The 26,483-nt window shown below is 40.8% G+C and overlaps 2 protein-coding genes across 2 annotated transcripts; one reads left to right on the forward strand and one right to left on the reverse strand.

Moving 5' to 3' along the window:
* The first annotated feature begins 1,342 nt into the window (after nucleotides 1–1,342).
* Nucleotides 1,343–8,786, forward strand: LOC310987860 (neuroepithelial cell-transforming gene 1 protein-like). The gene is made up of 12 exons (XM_083974320.1): nucleotides 1,343–1,620; nucleotides 2,975–3,041; nucleotides 3,216–3,275; nucleotides 3,999–4,106; nucleotides 4,221–4,388; nucleotides 4,492–4,554; nucleotides 4,640–4,736; nucleotides 4,831–4,907; nucleotides 5,795–6,052; nucleotides 6,279–6,449; nucleotides 6,568–6,754; nucleotides 7,946–8,786. The coding sequence occupies exons 1-12, from the start codon at nucleotides 1,475–1,477 to the stop codon at nucleotides 8,275–8,277; spliced, it is 1,734 nt and encodes a 577-aa protein (XP_083830446.1). The 5' UTR covers nucleotides 1,343–1,474; the 3' UTR covers nucleotides 8,278–8,786.
* A 2,950-nt stretch (nucleotides 8,787–11,736) lies between these two features.
* On the reverse strand, nucleotides 11,737–25,409 carry LOC310987438 (ankyrin repeat and SOCS box protein 13-like). The gene is made up of 6 exons (XM_083973698.1): nucleotides 24,968–25,409; nucleotides 23,177–23,376; nucleotides 22,907–23,057; nucleotides 21,977–22,111; nucleotides 13,046–13,237; nucleotides 11,737–12,957 (listed from the first exon to the last, which is right to left on the reverse strand). The coding sequence occupies exons 1-6, from the start codon at nucleotides 25,008–25,010 to the stop codon at nucleotides 12,809–12,811; spliced, it is 870 nt and encodes a 289-aa protein (XP_083829824.1). The 5' UTR covers nucleotides 25,011–25,409; the 3' UTR covers nucleotides 11,737–12,808.
* Nucleotides 25,410–26,483: the final 1,074 nt, after the last annotated feature.

Here is a 26,483-nt window from a genome sequence, read left to right on the forward strand (position 1 = left end):
AAACATGGACAATACAAGCTCAGGGAACTAGAAATACAAGCATTTACCTGCTGAGGAAAATTCATCCATTATCACTGAAAGTTCCAGGACATCTAAACTAAATTCACTTTATATCTTTTGTTTTTTATTATTCAACTATAAACTCAAACTATTAGGGATGTTTTATTGGAGTGGGAGCCACATATGAAGGTATTGTGCATTTCAAAGCACCCCCTCCATCCCTGCTTTACAAAGATGCTTCAGCAGTGATGTCATGCACCGTAATATCATGACACTGACAGGTACGATGATGATGTGCTCATCAAGGACAGAGCTGTGGTCCAAGGAGCATCATGTCCTGTTTGACTGATGGCTGGGAGATAAACAGACCGGAGGGGTCTGTTCTTGATCCCAATATGCAGGGGGGGAGACTTCCATTGGATCATTTATCATTCCTGAAACAGCAACACAAATAATGAGACAGAATTACTTGTTGCTGGTTTTTTTGTTTGTTTGTTTTTTGCCAAATTTCACATGTGTTTCTCTCATTGAAATGAAAATAAGGTTCTGAGTTGTAAAGTAGCCTATGTGTCAAATGCAATGCATGAGATGAAAAAAGTTTCAAATGGGCATCCTGATGTCAAATCAAATCAAATCAACAGTAATGATGGCAAACATACCCAAGAAAAGAGAAAGAAAGAAAGAAAGAAAGAAAGAAAGAAAGAAAGAAAGAAAGAAAGAAAGAAAGTGTGGTGAGTGCAATAAATAGTTTAAAATACTTATAATACAAAGTTCAGATAAAAACATAATAAAAAACTAAAAAACAAGGGATGTTGATTTAAGCCAGCAGGTGGACAGGCCAAGTACAAATCATCTGGTTATATTTATTCTTATTCATATTTTCATCCCTGTCTCAACTAGCAGTGAAAAATGTATCTGGTAAACTGAAATAAAAATGACCATTTTTCCAAAAACGAGAACTAAATAAAAACTACAATTAACGATGCAAAACTAATGCATATTCACAGACTGTAAATCCAGTATTGCTTCTGTAAGGGTTAACGGTGTAGTTCAATGTTACTATGTAGCAGCAGCTACTGTGTAGCCGGCTAGTACTAATCATAATAATACGTGTGCGTGTGTGTGTGTGTGTGTGTGTGAAGCCTAGTAGTAATGGACGTAGCTGGAGCCATACCAGAGACTGAGCATGGTTTGGTTTCACTATTCTCCGCGGTCATTCGACGTCCTTTTATCATTTTGACTGGCCCCTCCCCCTCTCCCATGGTAACGGAACTCTGAGCCCTCTGCTGATTGGTCCATTTCCAAGATTCCGCCATATTCAAACTTCCGCCACAGTGTGAGTTGTGTTGTCATCGATCTCCTGCTTTCTTTGTACACACTGGGACCGGGTTTTACACGGCTGGTTGTCGTCTTTTGCTTCTTTGGTTACAAAACGTCTCGGTATAAGGGATTTTGAAACGAAGCCTCTCGCAAAATGGAAGAAAATGAAGAGGTTTGTGAAAGAACGGTGGGAAATAAAAAGCAGAAACTGCGCAGGGTGTCATCGAGGACGTCCATCGCCAGTGTCATCAACGATGCAGAGCCCTCTCCACAAACACTCCGGAGAAACTACTCGAAAAAGTACGTAACTCACGTCTCTAAATGCACAAACGATTCTTTATTTGGTAGCTCTGTGTCAATATAATGTGGTGATTGCACTCTTTATTAGCGGTAACGTCACCTGGTTAGTCAAGGGTGACTGGTAAAACCATGGGTAAAACTGATATTGTAACTGGCAAAGGATGCCTTCAGGTGCGACTCGGAAAACACAAGTTTTAAGTTTTAAACGACATGTGGTGAAGTTTTGCAAAAATAAATCTGTTTAGTGATTAATTAGTCATAACTAATCAAAAGTAAATGTAACAGTGGAGACAGTTCAGTTTAGATTTGTTTTCATCGTCATTTATTTGTTGAATATTATTTTGCATTAAACATAATAGCTGATCTGTTTCTTTGGGAGTCATCTGATCAGTGAATGAGCTAACGTTAATCCTTTTAGCTTTACTGCAAATTGATTTTCTTTCAGCCATCTGTCATCTGTCTTTTTCTGCTGATTTTGTTTTGATTAGCCAAAGGCAATTCAATAACATTAGCTATATCTTATTCCTATATCAACCATTGCCATGTTAATTAATTAATTAATCTTCCAGTATCATTAATAAGCTGCCTGTAGATGCATGTTAACTTGTTAAAATGTGAACAGAGTTGACATCTGCAGACTGCAGATATGTTGGTATTAGTATTTGCCTCCCATTTTTGATTACAAAGTGCCAAATGTTGAGTTTGTGATCACTCCTCTACATGTTTCAATGTGCCCTACAAATCACTTTTTTTGTACATCAATGTAACTTTTAAGGAAGTTATTTTCATTACTTTCTCTTATCCTTCACTTGCCACTTATTTTCAGCATGTCCTAAAGGCATGAGCACAAGAAGTGGATTGTGTGTAGCCGTGTGTGAAGCCGGCCTTGGACTTGACATCACCCTCTGGGAGTCAAACTCTAAGAACACATTGTATCTCTCTGTAGCTTCATTGTTTTGTCACCATAACTGACTTTTTCCTGCAGCAGCAGTGAGCAGTCAGACGCCTTATATGGTTTTAAATGTTAATATCTCTCCATCATAATCCACAGCTCTTGACATATTTGAAGCATAGCTGTGACTCAAACACAACTGGGACACAAAAGCCATCTGTCACATTAACATCTGTAAAACATCTATTTAAAATAATAATAACTTATCTTAGCTTATCAGACTCTGTCTGTATTTTCTTTATCAGTAGAAAACAAGGAAACATCCTTCCCAAATGTCTTTGTTGACAGACAGCTGATGGGGAGTAAAACAGAGACATAAAGTTGGCCAAGCTGTGAAGTAGTTATATATAAGCTTCTTTTCACTGTGAACAGCCCATAATGATGAGTCTGGTTTTCTTGCAGACCTCCCCTGCAGAGAGGCAGCTCCTTCACCTTCCTGACACCAGGGACTCCATGGGACTTCAGTCTAGTGAGTTAATGATGAGAATGATGATGATGCTATCATGTGGTCACATACACACTCTGTGTTGAGAAGATGGAAAATAAAACATGACTGCCACGAGCCAACATGTGACTTTGATGTTTGATATTCTCATTGGTCCTGTGAAAGTGACAAGTGTATGCCTTTCTTATATTTCTGCAGAAGAGAAAGCGTAAAGAGAAGGACGATGACACAGTCAGTCTGTCAAGCTTCGACCTAAAGGTGAGAGTCGGACTGGGTGCAGGTCTGGTGTATCACCCTACAGCGTCAGACCTGCTTTAATCAGTCAATCTTTAATCCTTCTCACTGTTGCATGACTCAAGTACTCAGCACAGGCAGCCATGAACGCTCTAATGTGTTGTGTGCTCAGGATAATCCCACTATCTCTCAAACTGGCACAAGCAGTTTGTGTCTGAAATAATAATGATGAGAGAAAATTTGAGCCTCATTTGTGCTCGACACGATCAGTCTTGTAACACTCATTGATTGGTTTACTACACATTTTTTTTATACACAAACACTTGGGCAGCGCAATAAATCGAAATATGGTTTAAATTGCACACAATGGCCAAGTTAAATTTCCAAATTTCAGGAGATTTTTTTTTTTTTGATAGTTAAATGTGTCACAGTCTTGTTGTGCGTTGTCAGCACCATAACTGTGCTGCTACAGAGACGTCCTGACCTACAAATCATAATCTCCTGACAAACCAAAATGGCCTAATAAAAATCACATCATCGTCAAAAAAAACTTTTTTTCTTCATCTTTTTTTTTGGGGCCCAACCATTCTGGTAATCAGTATATTTTAATAGTTTAAATTATGTAAACTTGAATATCCTAATCTCTGCTTGAAAACACTGTATTAAAGAATACCACATTACCCATGATATTGCAGCACTGCTGCAGTTTATACATCAGCATAATGAGTTTATTTTTATTATTCACAGGAGCCCAGTAACAAGCGTGTACGACCGCTGGCCAAAGTTTCATCCCTCGTCAATTTGATATCTCCTTCGAAGAATGGGGCAGTGCGACGCTTTGGCCAGACCATCCAGGTACAAGACACTGACTTTTCTGTGGCACAAACTCCACAAATTGGCTAGGTAGAAATTCATGTAAGATAAGTGTAACTGATATGGTTGGTTTTTTTTTGTTTTGTTTTCCCCTAGTCAATGTCGTTACGTAGTGATAACAAATCACCAGGGATGTCACTCAGAGCCAGCAGCAAAGCAGCAGGTCCCACCCCCACTAAACGCAGAAACAGTACGCTGTGGTCAGAGACTCTAGACGTCCATCAGAAGAGCACGTTCTCCGCCAAAGAGATCAAGAGACAAGAGGTTGTGTGCTTCAGTCTCGAGAGAATGTTCAACATTAAAACACAGGGAGTGGAAAGATTAACTTCTGCTATGGCTTCTCCCTCTTTTAACATTTCCTGTGCAGGCAATTCATGAGCTTTACCGGGGAGAGCAGGATCTCATCGAAGATCTCCAACTTGCACGAAAGGTTCTAAAATTAAAATTAAGACATTTATATAAAACAATATAAGACATTTACCTTCTTTGTCAGCAACCTCTTTTCTTTCCTTCAGGCGTACCATGATCCGATGCTTAAGCTCTCCATCATGACAGAGGAGGAACTAGCTCATATATTTGGGGACCTGGATGCATACATCCCCTTACATGAGGGTAAGATATTACCAAACATTATTTTTCATCTTAATGCTCTCATGTGTTCTAACCATGTGTGTTTCTAACCATGTGTACGGTATTGTATCTGCAGACTTACTGATGAAACTGACGGTGGAAACTGGACCTGATGGAACAGTAGCTCAGATCGGACAGATCGTCATAGACTGGGTACGTATGGTAGAGGATGTTTACCTTACACACATTATGGCTCATTTTAATAACACATAGTTCCTAGCAGTATATAACAGTAATTCTGAGTGATATAATAGATGACAATAATTTGATTTGACATGCATAAACTACATAAAATGTATGTATGAACAATTTAAAAAATCATGGATTTATTTAAAGGGGAAAGGGAAATCGATAATTCTCCAATTTTCTACTCACCGTCATGGCGGTGGATAGAGCTCACTTTTGAATTGTCCAAAACACACACTATGAAACATCCAAATACCTTCATAGGCAAGGCAAGGCAGGTTTTTAGCCTTGTTGTAGTAGTAGCTCCCAATGGCTCTGTTGACGTTTGTGCGCATACGCGAGATTTGCTACCAGATGTTCGTTACACCATTGGATGTATGATGTAAATACAGGAAACCATCCCGCAGCAAATCTCGCACAGCCATACTGCTACAGCAAGGCTAAAAACAGAGATCAAATTCTTTTTTTCCAAGCAACTTTTTCATTTCGAGGTGAATTATAGATTTTGGGTGAAGTATCCCTTTAAGGTTTGGCAAGAATTGACATTTGAAAAATATGAAATCACAGTTGCAGCGCAGTTGTAACAGAGTTAGCTGCTCGTTGGATGTTGCTGAAACTAAACTAAAAAGGACTGAGAACCTAGAGGTGCAAAACATCTCCTGGCTCTGATCATCCTGATGAAAACTAAATATTTTAACATTTTGTAAAATTAATATGGCACATAAAAGTGAAAATATTGAAGACTTTTTTAAATATATATAATGAAAGGCTTTTTGGAGGAAGTGAAGTGCAGATCTTTATTCTTCATACATACAAAAAAACAACAGTGTGACCCTGGTGTTTTATCTTCACAGCTTCCTGGTCTGAATGCTTATAAAAACTACTGCAGCAACCAGCTTGCAGCCAAAGCCTTGTTAGACCAGAAAAAGCAGGACAAGCGGGTGCAGGACTTCCTGCAGCGCTGCCTGGAGTCGCCCTTCAGCAGGAAGCTTGACCTCTGGAGCTTCCTGGACATCCCCCGGTCACGCCTGGTCAAATACCCACTGTTGCTACGAGAGATCCTCCGACACACTCCCCCTGATCACCCAGACGTTGTCAATCTGGACAGAGCTGTACGTTACCAATATTTACACATTGTTGATATCATAGATGTAACTATTGATGACTGTATTTTTCTGAAAAATCTGATAAACCCCATATCTGTAGCCAATAAGGTGTATTATCATATCACTGCTGTAGCTTATAATAATAATGAATTTTATAGTAAACATTTCTCTGGTTATTAACTCTTGTGTTTTCCCAAATAGCCGTCTTATGAGTCTCTGTTTAATTATCCAGATCAGTATAATCCAAGAGATTCTGTCTGATATCAACGTGAGGAAAGGGGAGTCTGAGTGCCAGTATTATATAGACAAACTGGAGTACCTGGATGAAAAGCAGCGGGATCCTCTCATAGACAACTGTAAGATCCTACTCTGTCATGGAGAGCTGCGGAACAAGAGTGGCTCGGTGAGAATTAGGCTTCCTCTCTTTATTATCATCACCCACATGCTATGAAGGCATGTCTTCAAACAGTTTGTCTTGTATCAAAGTGATTTTCATTCTGTATGAACGTGTTTCTCTCCAGAGGCTGCACGTGTTCCTCTTCTCTGAGCTGCTGGTTTTGACCCGGCCGGTGACACGTAACGACAGGAGCTGCTTCCAGGTGTACCGACAGCCCATCCCCGTCCGGGACTTGGCCCTGGAGGACCTGCAGGACGGAGAGATCCGCATGGGGGGGTCGTTCAGAGGGGCTTTCACCAACACAGAGAAAGGTGCGTTGATTGATGTCGTACTTCATCTTGTACTTTCCTCAGATTGTTTTACTATTTTTGTTTCATCAATGCAGCATTTGGTGAATTTGCTCTTTTTGAGGTTTGTGTCACTGTACATTTGTGGTGTCAGTTTCGTCAAAGGAGTGTGCTGGTAAAGCACAGAGGCATCTTGGTTAAGTTGTCCTGATTTGTTCCCTTTATATGCAGAGATAGACAAATCAATCAACCTTTTAGGTGTTGGTCAGAGAAAATAAATTGAATTGATGTAACTTTTTGCTCAGGGAATATATTTGGAGATTAAATCATTAGGAGATAACAACCTCGTTGTTGGTCGAAACGTTGGTATGTAAGCTTCAATAAATAGTTTTTGCATCCGAGGCTACGGAGTGTGCCACATTCCTCTTTTTTGCCTTAACACATTAATCACAATCATTTGTTGCAACACCCCGTTGAAGCAGGCGATTGTTTTTATATTGCCCGATCCCAGTCACCCAATCCGTTGATTTTTTTTTTTCCAAACTTTTCACCCTGTTCCACTGTGAACATGCCCTGAGCTGTTACGGGAGCGGTTTATTGTGGCTCCAGTGTTCAACAGTGGAACTAAGCTTAACTTGAATCTCCTCTTTCCTACAACATTAGATTTGCTGTTATACAAGCAAACCTGAGCCAACATGAAAACATACCCTCAAGTGGTTAGACAGAGAAATAAATACACACTGTATCTGCTCTTGTTACTGTAGCTTAGTATCTATACTCATCAGAATATATATTTTATCTTTAATCTACTCACATACTTAATTTTCCATCTTCCATTTTTTACCCAAGATTGTGAATATAATCACCTGAAACCATGAATTGCTGGATTTGTTAATTAGCTTAAATGAGCTCAACATGTCCACATATCTTCTTCCATATAGCACCATTTTGCATTTGCCATGTTTCTACAGTAGCCCAGAATGGACAGACACTGGCCAGAGTGTTTTAATGTTACCTGAAGGTAACATCTAGGTTGTCCTACATCCTCTTGAGAGGGAGTGGTGAGGGAAGGTAAAAGGAGTTGCATACAGTTGGTTGCAATCTTCAACCTCACCAGCAGATGCTGCTAAATCTCAAACGCCGCTCCTTTAAGAGATCTGTTCTTTGTTTTATCTGTGTTTTGACTGTGTTCCCTTTTGCTTTCTCTGTCTCCAGTGAAGAATGTTTTCCGTGTGAGCTCCCTGGATCCATCCCATGGCCAGTCCCACACCCTGTATGTCAACGACGTCTACCACAAACAGCAGTGGCTCAACTGCCTCCGCACTGCCATGGCCCAGCAGCAGGAGGCTCCACCTAGAGTCGAGCAGGTAGAAGCCGTCCGAGCCAAACGGCGCTCTTCCACGCTCTCAGCCGCCGTCAACGATGAAGAGACAGACGAGAACTGTCCGCCTGTCCCCGGCCCTAAGCTCAGGCCTCAGACACTCTCCAAAACCAGACTGGATCATAAGTTACAAGGCGCAGTAAAGAGGAAGGAGACTGGAGTGTAGACGTTTGACCCGACCTGATGGTTCACCAGTGGGTTCCCGTCAGACTGTCTGTGCTCAACATGTGTCCTGTGTGTCACATGTCAATGAATTTCCATGCAACCACTGATTTTGTGCTCTTGCTTTGTCCCTGTAGCTGCACTGGAAAAAAGCCTTTCCAATCATTTCCGTCCAAATGTATATCAAAATTCAGTCTTAAAATGTGTTATTAGTTTGTGACTGAAATGTATGTTTACATCGGCTTAATGTGTGCAGAATTAGGGTTTTCTGTGTCTACCTAAGCTAAAACAACCTTATACACTTGTAGTTTCTTATCATTGTTAATTTCAGTGCCACACATTTAAGCTTTCTCCTTTTTTTTTGCTGTAATCAAGCAGATGTATGTTGTAAATGTTATCTGTGCAGAGATAAAGGAGCAAGAGGGAGAAATTATGATGGCCTCAGATGTCAGAGCAGGAAGCTGCTGAGTGAGGCAAAGCTAAAAATGTTTGAGATTAGATACAAGATCATGAGCTGAGCACTGATCATAGATATGAAGAGGTAAAAACATTTTTTGGGAAAAAAAAAAAACGAACAAGTCTTGATGTATTCATTTGTGTTCAGTGGAAAACTCTCAATCTTTGAAAATAAACACTTTGTACTTGAAGAGTCCTGAGTGTGACTCACTGCGAGCTTGTTTATTACAACACATGCTCTGTTGTACATTGACCCGCCTGCACTTCCTTTTACTGTTGACAGAGCTGTTTGAAGGTGTGTCGCAACATTTGTAAAGCACACAGAAGCTCGGCTAAACCGAACTTGACTCCTCTCATAGCCAGTTAAAAATGGTCCATCTATGTTGTAATCGTGTACATTCTTCAAAACGATACAGTTGCCAAAAAAAAGGCATCCATGCATCTTCATTTGTTCCACTTGAATCTTCAAGAGGGAAATTATTTTGAATTCAGAGGCACATTGACTCCAATCTTCTATCTTCTCACTGTCTCTAAATGCTACCAGCTGCTCTGTTGTGTGTAATTAAATGATTAGCTCTTGTAATGTCAGTCTTTGTCTGGTTTGTTCTATGTGACTTTCCTTTACCACAGTGACACTTGAAGAAAGTTGTACTGATAACAAAGTGTCGGTTTGAACCTCTAGTATTTTTTTTTTTTTTTTAGCCCATACCCACTCTCTGCTGAAAAAGGAGCTGGTCGTGGCAGAAAGTCCATGCAGTCTCTCAGTGTGGCCCCTTTGTGCTTCCTCTTGCTCGTGTGGCTAATAGTGGTTCCCCACGGCAACCCCAATGTCCACTTCCCACACACATTCCTTGTTCCCCTCGAGAAGACCATTGGCCCCCACCACCATGTAGGATTATATGGCAAGATCAAGGAAGTGAAAATGTTTTGATGGAAAAAGAGAAGAAGTTTTACTATAATTTGGTTAACCTTGGTAGTTTTACAGATGTTTCACAAACCAGGGGAACCTGTTGATCAATGCCCGATTGTGACTTGAAGTTAAGAGCATTCAATAACAAGAGCTGCCAAGCAGGTTCCTCACTTCGAACCTGCTTGGCATTACTTCTGTCGTCATCATTACCTACCTTGTTGATGATGAAACAGTGCCATGAATCTGAAACCGTGTTGCAACACCTACCGGAGTCTTGTCAGAATCAGAATTACTTTATTAATCCCAAACTGTGAAATGGTCATGTTTGTTGTCACAATTGAAATAAAGGTTTTTAAGTTTGTCTATCAAACAATGTAACAAATCAAAACAACAGGAGATAATGAGAATGGGTTATTCAGTCTGTGAATATTCTCATTTGTCCAGGTCATAGTTATCTCAAGGAAATTTAAATCGAATGCAACTCGACTTGCAGTATTGAGTGTTTCAGATCATGGTGTATTTGTAAGGACTGTTACTTCTGATCTGATTATTGCAGTTGGTCCTGTTAGACAGGAAGTAACAGCTCAGGGTAGCTGCTGTGACGTTGGGTGTTGTAGGGCTTGAAATACTGAAATCTGTCACGTAAATTTGTCCTGACACCTAATTTTGTTTCAGCGCTTTGTGGTTCCTCTTTAATTTGGCACGAGCTGTTCCCATAATTTACAGTGACAGATCGTACTCTGCAGAAACAGATTCAAATGTGTATAGGCCTATACACAGCCAATAACTTCACCCCAGACAGCCTCCATGCAATCTATAATTTAGTCTCCCAAACACGATCAAAGGCAAATTAGATGCAGAGATCCTGATGCAACAACCACACTGGCCTGAGCTATATGTTAAGTAGGGGAGGGGTTGACAAACCTGCAAAACTAATGATGTGAAGTCTGCTGAGCTAGTTCAGGAAACGACTCTAGCTGCACCCATCCTGATCAGCTGATCAGTCACATGCTCTCCTCATCCAAATAGAGCGGGTTATTTAAACCCCCCAGCTTACCTGCTCATCCCTGGCTCTGCTGCTGCTGCTGCTGCTGCCTATGGGGTTTTGCAAACCCACCTCCTCTCCAGCATCCACCTGTGGGCTCTGTCTCTATGATCCTCTGTGGAGGGTCTGCTTCATTCCCTGTAATGTCTGGCAAAGCAGATCATTCAGGGAACGAAAACCGAGACAGAGCCTGACGCCAAACCTGCTGCAGCCATGCTCAACGATACCTATGCTGTGCTTCAGCTTGCAATGCTTACGCTCAATAAATGATTTGTTCTCATTCTAGAGTCGTCTGGCTGAACTCCACCACATTTGGTAAAAGCCTGTTTGCATTCATGTCATCAATGATCTGTTAGTTTTCATAGCAGCGGCTCATGTTAAGACATGCTCACTCATTTCATTTTAGATTGTTGCTGCAGATTCATCTAATCTTCAGTAGTTCGTAAGCGAGGACCCTGACGTGCTGGGTGTGGCTTCTGTGGTAACTTTGGCAAGGACATTGGTCGTCTTTTCTTATCTTTCAATGTGCTTCTCACTGCAAGGCAAGGCAAGGGAAGGCATCTTTATTTATATAGCGCATTTCATACCAAGGCAACTCAATGTGCCAGAAAGCAAGTCTGTGATGCCTGTTAAAGGCCTGTTGGATTTGGATTTTTTCACTGTTGATTCACAAGGTTTTTCATTCAGTCCTGTACCAAAAATCGTAACTTGCTGTAAAACACATCTCACAACTGGGCTGGTGCAGCTGGTCACTGACTGAGTTCTTTCCAAACTCTCTCATATATCCATACCAGCGGTCTACTTGCCACCTCTCCACTATTTGAAAAGCAGAGAGAGCGATGACTGTGCTGTTATCATTAATTAATTAGTTGATTGATTAGCTACTTGAGTATTCTGGAGGTCTCACTTTTGAATTTGCATTCTGAATTGAATTGACTTTTGAATTCTGGAGTTTTAAATTTAATTACACAAAAAGACACAACGCAGACATTTTAGTTTTGGTCTATTTATTTACATAAATTTATTAGAGGTAGAACCATCTGTATTATTTACAAATTTACATTAAAAATAAATAGTTACAGAATATATACAAATAAATATAAATCCTATTCAAACCACTTCATGTACCCTTAAGGATAAACAAAATATTACAGGATCTATGGTGAAATCACACTTACATTCACACTTAGTTGGTCATCTTGAGCAGGCAAAGAACATGTTTTCTTATTGCAAGCTCCAGTAAGAAATGAAACCAAACAAATACTGACAGTAACTTTGACTCAAATGACTACAAGTGATGTGAAATGCTCAATCATGTGGTCGAATTGACGCCGTTCGAGATGTTCAGTCATTGTGGCTGACGATGCTTTGGGGGCTGGGCGATGCTGGGAATCATTATATGTATTCTATGTGTTTGTGTTGCACTTATTTGATTGAGTTGTACTTTGTCCTGCTGTAACATGAGCAAGAAGGTAATGGAGTCTATAAAAACACCCACATATGGAGGATATCTGATCAGCCAGAATGAGTCAAATCACCTGTGGATGTTTATCACCAGCAGTGTGTATGGCCTTTACTAGTTGGTTGTCATGGTCTTCCAGTCCTCTCTCTACCATAGACAGCCATTTTTTTTACTATCTTCCAACCATGAAACAGCAGAGTTGAAGTAAATGAATGGCTTCTGGTGAGTAGGTAAATACTGTTGGCCGGGAAACCCGACTCCAGCCAGATGCCATCGGTACCCTGCGTCTGTTGGATGTGCGAGCGAGCGGTTGTCTGCTAATGGGTTGGCAATAATATCTTGATAAACTGATGGTGTATCAGATTCAGGATGGATTAATTTCCTCCTCCCTAGCTGTTGAAAACCTATTAATGTAGCACTATGAGAATCAAGCAAATTAAGTCTTCTTTAGTTTGCTTGGATCAACAGCCTGAGTATTTCATCTTATGAAATATCTGCGACCTTAGGAGTCTGGCAGTGTTCAGATTTTTCATCAGCGTTCCTCTTCTTCCAATGTCAACATCCTATCATGTGACTTTCAGAGTAGATATCCACAGAGTGAGCAGGCGTAACAGGTCTAGATTTAACCCTCTTGGAGCTGCGCCTCAGGTTTCTCATAGTGATTAAATTTCAATAACTGGAGGTGGCGTAAATGAAAGGAAACGTATGATGCGATTGGGTAAGTCCAGCTGGGAAACAACATCACGTGCTCTTGTGCCAAGAGCTCTCCTGAGAACCACTCTGCTGATCTGCTGTAGACTGAGGGGAGTCTCTAAACAAGACAAAACAACAGAGGATATATTGATGATGATTTACACACAGAGAGTGACACGGTGGACACTTTATGTGAGGAAACTTACTCTCATAGAACTCAAGGCAATGGTGACAGGGAGATCCCAGACTGACGTAGTGGATGGGCTTCTTGTTGAGGTTATCCCTGGCATACACGTTGCCCCCAAACTCCACAAGTAGCTCGACCAGGTTGATGTTCTTTGTTTTGGCTGCATGGTGAAGGGCAGTCTCATGTAGCTTGGCAGCATTAACATTTGCCCCTTAGAGAAGGAAATACAGAACGGCTTCAGAAGTAGCTCTGTTGTCTGCAGCGTTTGTGTTTACGCATGCACATATAAAGGAATATCATTTGCATTACACACAGGGCCGTTGCTGGGCCCCCTGAAAGAATACTAAAGTGGGCCCCTACCCCCTGACTTTTCCACTTTTTTTTCTTACGGGGTGTTCCCACCAAACGCGATGAACGCGATTGAATCGCGCGTCAAATGAAATCGCGTCGCGCTAGATGCTCCAGTTTTGACGCTGGTTCAATATGCAAAAAACGCCTCGTCACGGCATCGCGTCGCGCGACGAGCCCGCCCAAACAACAACATTTCTCCCACTATTTCATTCTCTGGCAGAGATAACCACCGTCGCTGCACTGTTCCTGTCCCTATAGATGGGAGAGGAACAGTGGTGTGGGTCTCTGGCTGCAGTGGAGACAGCTCCGTGACATTACTGTGTGACTGACCACCTGTTGAGTGCTTTGGGACGGGGCGGCCGGCTCGCAGCGCCCGCTGGTTGAAAACAGCAGTGATAACGGGCTTTCAGGTCCAAATATCCAAACAAGAAAAGCAACACTGAAGAGCTGTGGCTTTGCTGCAGCTAATGGGGATCTGAATAATAAACTAGACTAAACCAGAAAACTTCTAATATTGTCAATAGACTCGCTCTGACTAAGCTGCCAAGGGAACACCAGTACGTCCGTACGTCAGCACGTCGGTGACGATCTCAAAGCTGATAGGCTGTCGCGGCGCGTCTTCACGCGAATTCGCCGCAAAAGTTCAATTATTTCAACTCGAGCGATGAAGCGTCATCGCGCCGGGCGACGCGATGGAGGCGATTTTTCGTGGCCAACGCGTCCATCGCGCCGCGCTATCGCGTCCATCGCATCGCCCGGCGCGATGACGCGTCAAATCGCGTGTTTGCATTGACTTTACATGTAATCTCGACGCGCGATGAAGCGTCATCGTGTTTGGTGGGAACACCCCGTTAGACTATATGTATGTATTATCATTTTTTACTTAGCCTACTTTGTTTTGATGCTAATGCAGCATTACTATGAGTATTAGTCAGGGTCTTATGCAGAATAAATCAGTCATACAAAGATTAGACTACTAGGGTTGTTTTGGGGCCCTACTGGTCGCTGGGCCCCTAGAATTATCACCTTTCTCCCCTATACAACGGCCCTGATTACACATAAAAAACAATGTGGAGGGACTTCCGGTTTCGGCTTGATGGAGTAGGCAGCAGAGGAGAAGAGCTCCGACACAGAAACGCTTATTGAACGAAAAACCTCCAAAAACTGAACACAACTTTAATATTTTACCACTTGAAAACAAACTCTTGATATGAGGAAGAGCTCGCGCAAATCGAAACAGCAAGGAAAGCAGGTACAGAAAACGATAACTCCATTCACACGAGGCAGCCCAAAAATGGCCGACAGCGCAGCAGTGAATACGCCGGAGAAAACACCTGTTACCACGCCCGAGACCACGCTCTCTTTGAGGATGCTTCGAGAGGAGTTACAGACATCCAGAGAAACGGTGCTGGTCCAGATAAAAGCTGAGATCGCGACATCGTTTAAAGAAATCAAAACGGACATTGTTTCACTCCGTGAAGAAACAAAAGCCGACATACGGGCCATACGAGACGAGCTAGCAGGCGAGCTAACACGACTCCACTCGGCACAGGCTGAGACAGCTCACGAATATAAAGAGATGGGAACCGCGCTCGGTGAAACGATGGACAGAGTAACTGCGCTGGAGAAGTCACAACAATTAATCAGTAAGGAATGCAAGAAAATGCTGGACAAATGCCAAGATCTAGAAAACAGAAGCAGGAGACAAAATCTACGGCTGGTCGGCATTCCAGAGGGAGCAGAAGGAGGCAACATGACTCAATTCCTCGCGGATTTCTTCCCCACTGTGCTCGGAGCCGACAACTTCAGATCCCCGGTGGTTATAGACCGGGCTCACCGCACACTTGCCCCGCGGCCGACCAACGGAGAGAGACCCCGGGCCATTGTCGTCCGCCTTCACTATTACACAGACAGACAGAAGATACTGGATCTGGGCAAAGCTAAAGGGCGACTGACATACAAAGGAGACCAGGTGTACATCTTCCCAGACATGAGCCCGGAGGTCAGCAGACAGCGCGCCGCTTTCAACCCAGTGAAGAGAAAGCTCCGGGAGGCCAACGTCACCTACAGCTTGTTCTACCCAGCCAGGCTCGCTGTCAGTTTGGACGGGATTAGACACTCCTTTGACTCCCCGAAAGCTGCTGAGGACTTCTACAACCAGAAGATCGCCAAAGTGGACTGATCCCCATAAACGCAAGTAACAGTAGAGATCTGAGTTTGATACCCTTTATGTTAAAATTTGTGGTATCAATAACTATTGTGAATGACTCAGGATATGGAAATACTCGAAGTAACTGATTTTGTATTTGATTTATTGATCATTTCTTTTTTTTTTCCCCTTCATCCCTCTCTCTTATCAACACTGTCCATCACTGCGCGTTCGTTTTCTGTTTGGGCTACGGATGTATACATTCTTAAACCTGTAATATAATTTAACAAGGTGGACAACTAATTACACAAATTATAAGGTCATTTGAGAGATGAATATGAGTCACTTCACTTACAGATCTATTTTTTGTTATTATTGTTATTTGCTCCTCTTTTGTGGTAAACACAACAAAAACTAGATTTTGGAGGTTTAAATACAGAAACATAGTTAAATGGAGCTTAGAGACCAAGTCTTTTTTTTTCTTTTCTTTTCTCTCCCTCTTTTGAGGTGTGTTAAATGGCAAGGTGCCTTTGGACTTTATTAAGAAAAATTTTCCCCCACCACTTGTTTGGGAAGGGTCGGGGGGTGGGTTGGGTAGATGTAAAGTTCGAAAGTTTAGATGATGTGAGATTGTTAGAAGTTACTACACGTACATGTCTTGTGGTTTTCTGTTTGTTTGCTTTTGTTTTTTTTTTGTTTCTCTCTTTCCTCTGTATGGATGCAGGTTCATCTATGCTGCCATCATATTTTTTTTCCAGATTAGACCATTGATAAGAACCCAAACAGATCCTTCATGAATGATGAGGAAGGTGTGGTGAAGCTAATTACCTGGAACTGCAAAGGGTTGAATGGAGCTGTGAAACGTGGTAATGTACTAGCACATCTGCAGAGATTGGGAGCCGGTATTGCCTTCTTACAAGAAACGCATCTCAAAAACCATGCACATAAACATTTACATAGGAACTGGGTGGGACAAGTGTTTCACTCTAGCTTTAATTCCAAATCACGTGGGACTGCCATTATAATTAATAAAAATATTCCCTTAATTACATCAGATGTAATCTCTGACTCAAATGGCAGATACGTAATAGTTACTGGGGAAATTTATAACACTCCAATAATTCTAGCGAACGTCTATGCCCCCAACTTTGATGACGAGAGGTTTATAAGTTCAGTACTAGCTTCCTTACCCAATCTTCACACCCACAACCTGATTCTAGCTGGCGATTTTAACTTTGTAATGGATCCAGTGCTCGATAGATCATCGAACAAACAACATACTTTATCTAAATCAGCAAAACTGTTACAAATTTTTTTAAAGTCAGTTAATGTAATAGATGCATGGAGATATATGAATCAGGGCCAACGAAAATATTCATTTTTCTCTCAGCCACATAAATCCTTCTCCAGGATTGACTACTTTTTTATAGACTCGAAACTACTTACACTAGTAAAATATATAGATTATGAAGCCATTGTTTTATCAGACCATGCCCCACTAAGATTGCAACTAAACTTTCCCTGTAAATATTCAGCCAAAACGTGGCGTATGGATAACGGTTTACTAGCTAACGAAACCCATGTAGAGTTTATCAGATCCCAGATTGCTTTATATATGCAAACCAACGAGACTCCTGATGTCTCTAAAAGTATTTTATGGGAGGCCCTAAAAGCATTTGTTCGAGGACAGATTATTTCCTATTCGGCCCAATTGATCAAAACAAAAAATGAGAGAAGAAGGAATATAACAGGACAACTTGTTGATTTGGATAAACAGTATGCAGTGTCTCCCACTCCCGACCTACTTGCTAAGAGGACAAGTCTGCAAACCGAGTTCAATCTCCTATCCACAGCTGAGACAACTAAATTAATAAATCGTTCCAGGCATAAATATTATGAGCATGGGGAGAAGATAGGAAGGCAACTGGCTCACCAGATAAGAATATCTGAGGCCTCTAGACATATAACTGAAATTCGCACCGGTTCTGGGAATACAACAAAAGACCAATCCGAAATAAATCTCGAATTCAAACAATTTTATTCTAAACTATATACAAGAGAAACAGGAGTTAATTCTGGAACTATACAAGAGTTTTTTGATAACTTGGAGATCCCTTCCATCTGTCAGGATGATAGGAGTTTGTTGGAGGAGCCTATAACTCTAGAGGAGGTTACCTCAGCAATACGCAGTTTACAAAGCTCGAAAGCACCAGGCCCGGATGGGTATACACCTGAATTTTATAAGACTTTTGTCACGGAGGTTGCACCTCTTCTCTTGAAAGTTTTTAACGAATCATCTGAGACAGGGTTTCTTCCGGCAACATTCTATCAGGCAACAATTTCTTTAATACACAAAAAAGGTAAAGACCCACTGGAAGCAGCATCTTACAGACCAGTGAGTCTGCTGAACATAGACACTAAAATTCTAGCTAAAATATTGGCAATTAGACTAGAAAATGTACTCCCAACAATAATTCACGTAGATCAAACGGGTTTTATTAAAAACAGACAATTGACACATAATATCCGCAGACTATTCAATATTATATATACATCTAACTCCAACTCACTCTCTGAAATATTATTATCATTGGACGCGGAGAAGGCCTTTGACAGGGTCGAGTGGGGGTATCTCTTCTCGGCCCTGTCAAGGTTTGGTTTTGGTTCAAAATATATTTCATGGATCAAGCTCCTTTATGCATCCCCAATGGCTTCAGTACAGACAAATAAGATTAAATCGGAGTACTTTAGGTTAACACGTTCCACTAGGCAGGGATGTCCCCTATCTCCGCTGCTTTTTGCACTGGCAATAGAGCCTCTTGCAGTCTCTTTGCGAGCTTCAAAAGAATATAGCGGGATTCATCGAGGAGGCAAGGAGCACAAGGTTTCACTGTTCGCCGATGATTTATTAATATACATCTCCGATCCTTCTAAATCAGTCCCCGCAATAATCTCAATTTTGAACAAATTTGGACAACTATCGGGATATAAAGTAAATATTAGCAAAAGTATATTATTCCCAATAAAGACCATAAAAGACCAACAACTCCTTGATAAATTACCCTTTAGGACCTCAACTCAGTTTAAGTATTTAGGTATTAATATTACCAAAACATTTGCAGATCTATACAAGGAGAATTTTCAAAAATTACTAGACATTACAACAGAAGACCTGCAGAGATGGTCCCATATTTCCATAACGTTAGCAGGTCGAATTAACATAATCAAAATGACCATCCTCCCCAAATTTCTTTTTTTATATCAGTGTATTCCCATATATATCAAAAAAGGTTTTTTTCAAAGCATAGATAAAATAATCTCAGAATTTATCTGGAATAAGAAAAAACCTAGATTAAGGATGAGCTTTTTACAGAGACCAAAATCAGTAGGAGGCATGGGGTTGCCAAACTTTAAATTTTATTATTGGGCAAGCAACATTAAAATGATGACCTACTGGCTACAAAAAAGGCCTCCGCTATGGTTAAGTATAGAGAATGCCTGTTGTCACCCTTCTTCTCTCCCAGCTATGCTGCTCTCAGCTCTGCCCACTGTAGACCCTGGCTCACTAAATAATCCAATCGTCTCCCACTCACTCAAGATTTGGTCTCAAATTCGGAAATCTTATGGTTGGCAGTCTTGTTCACTTCAAAGCCCTCTTATCGAAAATCACACCTTTGCACCTTCATTCACTAATACATTATTTAAGGATTGGTTTGAAAAAGGAATTCATACCTTCCTGGATATATTCATAGATAAAGTTTTTCCAACATTTGAACAGGTGCAGGTAAAATATAATATTCCAAGGTCACAGTTTTATAAATATTTGCAGATAAGGAGCTTTGTTATTAAGAATAATCCATCATATCCAAATATCCCAAATCGATCCTCAATGGATTTGATACTTATGCAAGATCCTTCTAGAAAGGGAGGAATATCCAAGATATACGAAAATCTGTCAAATCTGGCTGGCAAAGATACTATGGATCATCTGAGGTTGGCATGGCAGGATGACCTAGGCAGGGGGATCACAGAAGATCAATGGCAGAGAGCCCTAACACAAACTCATAGCTCTTCAATATGTGCAAGACATGGCCTCCTGCAATTTAAAATAATACACCGTTTACATTGGTCAAAACAAAAGCTCCATAAAATATTTCCCTCAGTAGATCCTTCATGTGACAGATGTGGACTTGGACCAGCAACACTGGGCCATATGTTTTGGAGTTGCCCGAAGTTATCAAATTACTGGGACAATATCTTTCAGACTCTATCAAATATCTTACATAGACCTATTAATGTAGATCCATTGGTGGCGGTTCTAGGAATTATTGATTCAAGCATAACGAAAAGCAACAGGGAGCATAACATGGTTTCGTTTGTCAGCCTACTTGCACGAAGGTTGATATTACTTAATTGGAAACAAAAGGCAGCTCCAACTTATACAAATCTTATGACAGATGTTATGAGACATTTAGAGCTGGAGAAAATCAGATTTTCACTGAAAAATCAGGAAAGAAAGTTCTATAGTATTTGGCAACCGTTTATTGATTATTTTAACCACAACATAGTGTGAGGGCAAGCTATAGAAATGCTCTTCTCGAAGGAAAGACTTTGTATTTTATTTTATTCTATTTTTTATATATATACAAATATTTATTTTTCCCTGTCTCTGTTTAGTTTTTGTCTCCCCTTTTTTTTTTTTTTTTTTTTTTTTTTACTTTTGAAGAATGTATACATTTGGTTACGTATAATCTTGTTTATTTCCTTTTTTTATTTTTAAATTAATCCCCTTCATCTGTCTATTTTTCATTTTGAGATACATAAGTTAATACAATTTAAATGACCCTTTTTATGTAAACGTGTACGTGTAAATGTGTAAGATGTCTGTTGTGTCTGATGTGTTCTATGTTCAAAATGAGAAAAATCAATAAAGAGAGTTGAAAAAAAAAAAAAAAAAAAAAAAAAACAATGTGAAGTGTGAAGCAATGCTAAATTGACTGAGTGAAGCAGCAGGGCGCCACAGTGAGCAAGCTCTAAGTTTGTATGACTGGGGTCTGTATCTGTGAGATCAATGGACAGATACAATGGGCACAAAACCACATGAACGAGGAGGTGGGATCAGTCCGTGTAGTGTTACTCTTTTAGTGTTAATTGTTAACATGGTAGTTAGAACATGAAAACCCACTTTTGGCCAAGGCCTCATTTGTGTGACTGTTAATTACTAACTAGTGTAATAAATGACTGGTTCAACCATTAGATAACGAAACAAAGATAACAAATGTACTGCAACGCATCACTTTGCCCGTCCAAAAAATAACTAATGCTGGTGGCAAATTGTACAGTTACATGGAAATAATGGGTACAGTGACTGTCAGTTATGTAAATAATTAAAGATCACATCCATTAAAGAGACCCCGAGAAGTGCATTGTTATTGGTTATAAAAGAGTCTCATATTAATGTGGATGAATCTACATTACCCACACTTGGTAATGCATTTTCAATAAATATATAGTTTTGTCTTTATAGTTATTTTGATGTTGTTATTTAGTGGTCGACTCGCCCAGCATTTCCTGGTTTCCGGCAGGTCATGGGAATAACGGCACCGGATCGCTAGTTGGCATTGTTTATGGTCGAATCTACGCCGGTATCTGATCATCTTCAAACCTCCGAGTTTCGTTCTTGCTTAATGAAAACATTCTTGGCAAATGCTTTCGTTTTCATCCGTCTTGCGCCGGTCCAAGAATTTCACGGTGCGTGCGGAGGCTCATGGGAAATGTAGTGTGAAAACATTTCGCTTTCCGAAAGTCCTCGTAGTCACTTTAAGATATTAAAATAAGGTGACTTAGAAAATGATTCTGCAATCTTTGTCATCTCATTTTACTGTAATATCATGACTCATGGTCGTTTTCACTGACGTATCTCAGCTATGATCATCAAAATATGATCACTATTAGCGCTGATGGATTGAGAAATACCAAGCGTACTAAAAAATTTACACACCAGAATTACGGCCTTGTTGTAATCATGACTCTCCCACTTTTTCAGGGAACAGCTCTATTTATCCTACACATAAAATATTTCAACATAACCATTTGTGTGAAATTGTGTAATCCCTGTGTGAACCTTTGACCTCTGAACACCAAAATCGAACCAATTTGTCATTAAGTCCAAGTTTTCTTCAGATTTCAAGGGTTTTGCTCGAGTAGTTAAATGACATGTTGTGTGAGGTCACCTTGATGTTTTACGTTTGACCATTTAAATCTAGTCACTTCATCCTTGAGTCCTAGTAGAAGGTCTGGAAAATGTGACTCAGATCAGCCATGGTCTGACTGAGGTATTGTGTCAATGAGAATGAGAGTTATTATGGACAGTTGGACCACTGGTCGTTGGCACTATGCCTTTGCCATAAAAATATCTATATCCAGACTTTGACCCTATTGTGCACTCACCTGAATTGAGGAGAACTTTGGCGCAATCATAATGTTGCCTGGCACAAGCTACGTGAAGTGGAGTCCCATAGTGGCAGTCATGGGCCTCCATGAAAGCTCCTTGATCAATCATGAGCTGAACACAAGCAGAATTTCCTATTGTGAGAGAAAGACAAATGTATTTCTTTTTAGAACATATTAAATATTACTCTGCGGCATATCTTTAAGCACAACTGGGTGGGAAAAAAAGCCTACGAGTCATTTCCTGTGGCTCTAAAACGTTAGTGCTTTTGTCCTTCACAGAGGACAGTGGCTGTTGTCCAGCTTGAATAGATTTTGTCTGAAGTTTCACTTGCTTTCTCCTCAGCGGTCATTACTGTGTTCAGATCAATGCTACATTCACCCCAGTAGGTTCCGGTCACTACCAGTAAGACTGTGGGACCAAGATCTTACTGGTAATTGTTTTTTTTTTTACTGTTATTATTGTAATTGTCGTTGCATCTTAGTCTTCTAAATACAAATCAAGAGCTAAAGAGTCCCGAGAGCCCCACACTTTGTACTTGGTAGAGGTTTGCATTCTGTTTCCTCTGTTCAGCTCTTTATTCTATTTTCATCTTTCACCCTTCACCTTCTATATTTGTAATTACAAGAGACATGTCAAGAGACAAATGTGTTTGTGTGACTGTTAATGTGGTGAGTAAAATGTATATTTCCCACACTATTTAAGAAGCACAGGGGAACTTTGTGTAGCTGAGCCCAGCCTTCATTACTCTAATTTATTTGACAGCTTCATGACCTGTATTCCCTTTCTTCTACAAAGACAGAACCAGTTCTCCCAGATTTTCTCCTGCCTACTGTGTCTGGGAATGTGATAGCAGTGGAGCAGCAAAGACATCTTGAGGCACAAATACATAGTGCTCTCCTGTCTGTATGTTGTATGTAAAAACGCACCGCCCATGCACGCCTCATGAAGAGGTGAGAAGGTAAACAGCGGAGGGTTAACTGTTGCTCCATACTCCAACAGCAGTTTAACACATTCAAGGCTACCGGCCGCACAGGCGTCACACAGTGGGGTGCTGCCATCAATGTTACGAGCATCCACCTGTAAGACACAGAGGCAGGATGAAGTCACACTGACTCACAATGAGAAAACCCAAGAACTTGACTTGATTCTCTTGTGAAACGTTTCTTATTGTTGAAACGCTCCTCCCGCTGACTCACCTGCGCACCAGCGTCCAGCAGCAGTCGGACACATTGGGTCTGTCCCTGTATACATGCCTCGTGCAGCGGGGTGATGGAGTCTACAGCCACGATGTTAACTGCTGCACCGGCCGCGATCAGCTGCTGCAGCTGGTGGGCTCTGCCCTGTGCAGCGGCCTCGTGCACCGCTGACCGGTCGGTCCAGAATCCAAGACCATGAGCTGCAAATATGTGAAACCAAACCAAACCTGTCCATTTATGAAGTTTTCTTAATGTTGCCTTATCAACTGTTAAAATTCAATTGATAAATCCAATTGTGCAAACGTGGCTGAAATAGTGTTTGTTTTATCAAGCTTACCCACAATGTGGGGAAACAGAGCCACAGTGAGATTTTCCCTTATAAAATACAAGACAGTTAGCATTTGATAGTAATTTAACTTTAGTTGAAAGACCTTATTATGGTGGACTGTCTGTATTTTCAGTATCTACATAAATGGCCCCAACAACTGTTGTTTAGAGCAGAAGTAAGCGATCTGGTCGTTTTGGCTAATGCTGCGTTCCAGGCAGGTTTTTGAAACAGTAAGTTACGGCTTCAAGTCACGACTTACGACTTTGTAGCGTTCCAGGCAACCCGCTACTCGTGTTTCTCCGACCTGTTGTCTGTGGAAGTGCACTATAACGGCCACTCGTAACTTCCGACCCGTGAACTCGCACCAGATCGAACTGGTACGACTTCACAGGTCGGAAAAACACGAGTTACGGGTTGCCCTGAACGCACCATAACGTCTTGTCAGCCGATGGAGTTAGCAGCCCCCGCCCTCGTCATGGATCTATTGGTCCTCGTCCCTACGTCACCACATTCACGCGCATCCCTTGGCTGCACACACAGCCCTTCATGCCGTTCTCTCTCCTCATTGGATAAAAATTGTAGGATACAAGAAAGTTTTCTCCTCGGCTCAGAGCAGAGCAGAGTGACTGACAGACCCGTGTTTCAGACCAAACACTCTATGTAAGTGATTGCTGTTGGAAGATATAACTATTTAAGACTTATTAACACAAAAATATCGCTTACTTCTGCTTTAACACAAAAGTATAAGCATAAAATGTTTTGCAAATCAAGAACATCCTCCTCATTAGGCTACAGTATGGTCAAAGCCCGAATTCTCATTAATGGATAATTTGTCACAAAAATGTCTAAAAACATAAATATTCCCATTGACTATGTGGCTGTAATTAGATCAGCAGTCAAACAAATGGCAAATCCTGAAACCATGAAATAGGTCAATACAAAACGTTGTTTAAAAAATGAGTAAAACTGATCTGACAATCAATTTTGTTTTCATTTATCTGACAAATCATTGCAGGCCCTTTATGATCCAAACCACTAAGGCAGCACTGCAGTGTTACTGAAGTATTACACTGTAAGACCTATGTATTGGGTCCACTGACTCACAGAGTCGATGCTTTGCAACAACAATCTTAGTGACATTTGCTGTCACAGAGCAAATCTGACTCTGGGATCGTTGTTTCCATTCACTGGTGATAACAGGCGCTGATACAGTTGCACAACATGCACCTCACTAACGAGCTTACCGCTTGCTGCCATGCTCTTAAATTAACAGCCACTTTGAGAAAGCATGCTACCTGACGATGACCTAGCTATATACTGGGAGACAGTTACCATGAAATGAAAGCTGGTGACAGCTGGTCTTATCGCAGCCATCAAACCCATCCGATCCTCCACCCAGCTACGCAGTCCACCGGTTGTCTTGAGTTATTGTTGGTCACAGACTGTAACGTTAAGCTACTTACCGATTTCTCCATACAAGGACGGTCTGGTCCGGGTGATCTCCATTTCATGTTACCGCTGTCTTCTCTTTGAACCTCGGAGATTCAGACCGACATGTGATTCATTTTGTTGCAAAGAAATAAAGACTGACGGGTCCGCATTGTTTCTAAGAAAAAAATCACGCCGGGCAGCCGTCTGCCCCGTCAGAGTGGCCGAGGTGCAGTCCAAATAAACAATGGTGTGGAATTCTGGGAAATGTAGGCGACTGACCTACAACAAGAAGGAAAATATTGAATAACTGGCTACAAAAACAGGACACCAACCAACGGGGCTACTTCTAAGAAATTAAGAAAATAAGAAAATAAGTTCTTTATTTGTTCATTTATCGACTTATTTAACTGCAGAGTTTCCATAGTGTGTAAATTAATCGAAGTTTAGCTAGCTCGCATATGCGCAAATACTAGCTAGTGAGCTAGCTAGTGAGCTAGCTAACCTGTAAAAACAAAACTTTTAAGAGTTGCAACAATGCAGTCTTGTGAAATTATACAAAAATGCACAGACAATGACATCTTTCAGGGCACAGGTAAGAATTCTTTTTATTTTTTAGAATGGCTAACTTGAAAGCTAGTTTATTGTTTATGTATTAGGATCCCTGTTAGCCAATACTTAATTAACAACATGGCTATTCTTCCTGGGGTCCATAGTATTAAAGTCACTACATGCTGTCACCATGACTATTAATTAATTTATTATGTAAAATATGATAAACAAATTGAACTTGGGCATTTTAAAGATTGCACAATTATGCATAGTTGGGAAAGATAATGGATTGTACACCGACTAAAATTACATCAGGATTACAAAGAACAAACACTAGGGCCTACACGTAATTGTTAATTGTTTGCTGCAGTTACCTTTTGTTGAAGCTTAAAAACACCAAGTTATCCTTGGTAAAAAAAAAAAAACAAACAAACATGTTTGGGCCTGTGCATGCAGTCTTGTCTCACATAAGCTATTTGTTTGCAAATAACCTCCCTCACAATCTGATCATTAGGCTACCACCTATTGTAAAACATCTGAATTCAAACAAAGGTTTTTATGCTACCCAGAGCAAGCATCAACACAAGATGTGTGACTCTTGTGTTGTCTTTGTGCTTCTTTATTTCCTGTTTTTGTAACTCTTGCTGCTCAGCAACAAAATAATGCCCATACTTGCATTACATGTTTGGCAACCAATAAAGCCCACAGTAGAAACATTTCCATTTGCCGTTGTCTAGGCCAGGGTACCATAACCCACATGCAAGTAAATAATTCTGGTTTGACAGGGGCATCAGACTGGGTCAAACACAACAAACTAATTTCTTTATTGCAGAACTTCCTTTTGGCCAAGTGTTTGAGAATGCATCAACACTTGATATATAGTAGATCTTTTCGGTTTCAGCAAAATGTGAACACATTTTTCAGAGTAAACAAATGTTGTTGTAACCATAGCCTATATCAAGCAGAGACATTTGGTATGCCAGAATTCAGTATTATGGC

Source organism: Trachurus trachurus (genome assembly GCF_905171665.1).
Source record: "Trachurus trachurus genome assembly, chromosome: 6".
Taxonomy (NCBI): Eukaryota; Metazoa; Chordata; class Actinopteri; order Carangiformes; family Carangidae; genus Trachurus; species Trachurus trachurus.

Coding starts and splice junctions, on each gene's coding strand:
- LOC310987860 (XM_083974320.1), top strand. CDS start 1,475: ATGGAAGAAAATGAAGAGGTTTGTGAAAGAACGGTGGGAAATAAAAAG. Junction 4,107..4,220: donor GCTTTGGCCAGACCATCCAG/GTACAAGACACT, acceptor GTTTTCCCCTAG/TCAATGTCGTTACGTAGTGA. Junction 6,755..7,945: donor TTTCACCAACACAGAGAAAG/GTGCGTTGATTG, acceptor CTCTGTCTCCAG/TGAAGAATGTTTTCCGTGTG.
- LOC310987438 (XM_083973698.1), bottom strand. CDS start 25,010: ATGGAGATCACCCGGACCAGACCGTCCTTGTATGGAGAAATCG. Junction 23,377..24,967: donor GTCCTTGTATGGAGAAATCG/GTAAGTAGCTTA, acceptor ACATATTTGCAG/CTCATGGTCTTGGATTCTGG. Junction 22,112..22,906: donor TCATGAGGCGTGCATGGGCG/GTGCGTTTTTAC, acceptor CTCTCACAATAG/GAAATTCTGCTTGTGTTCAG.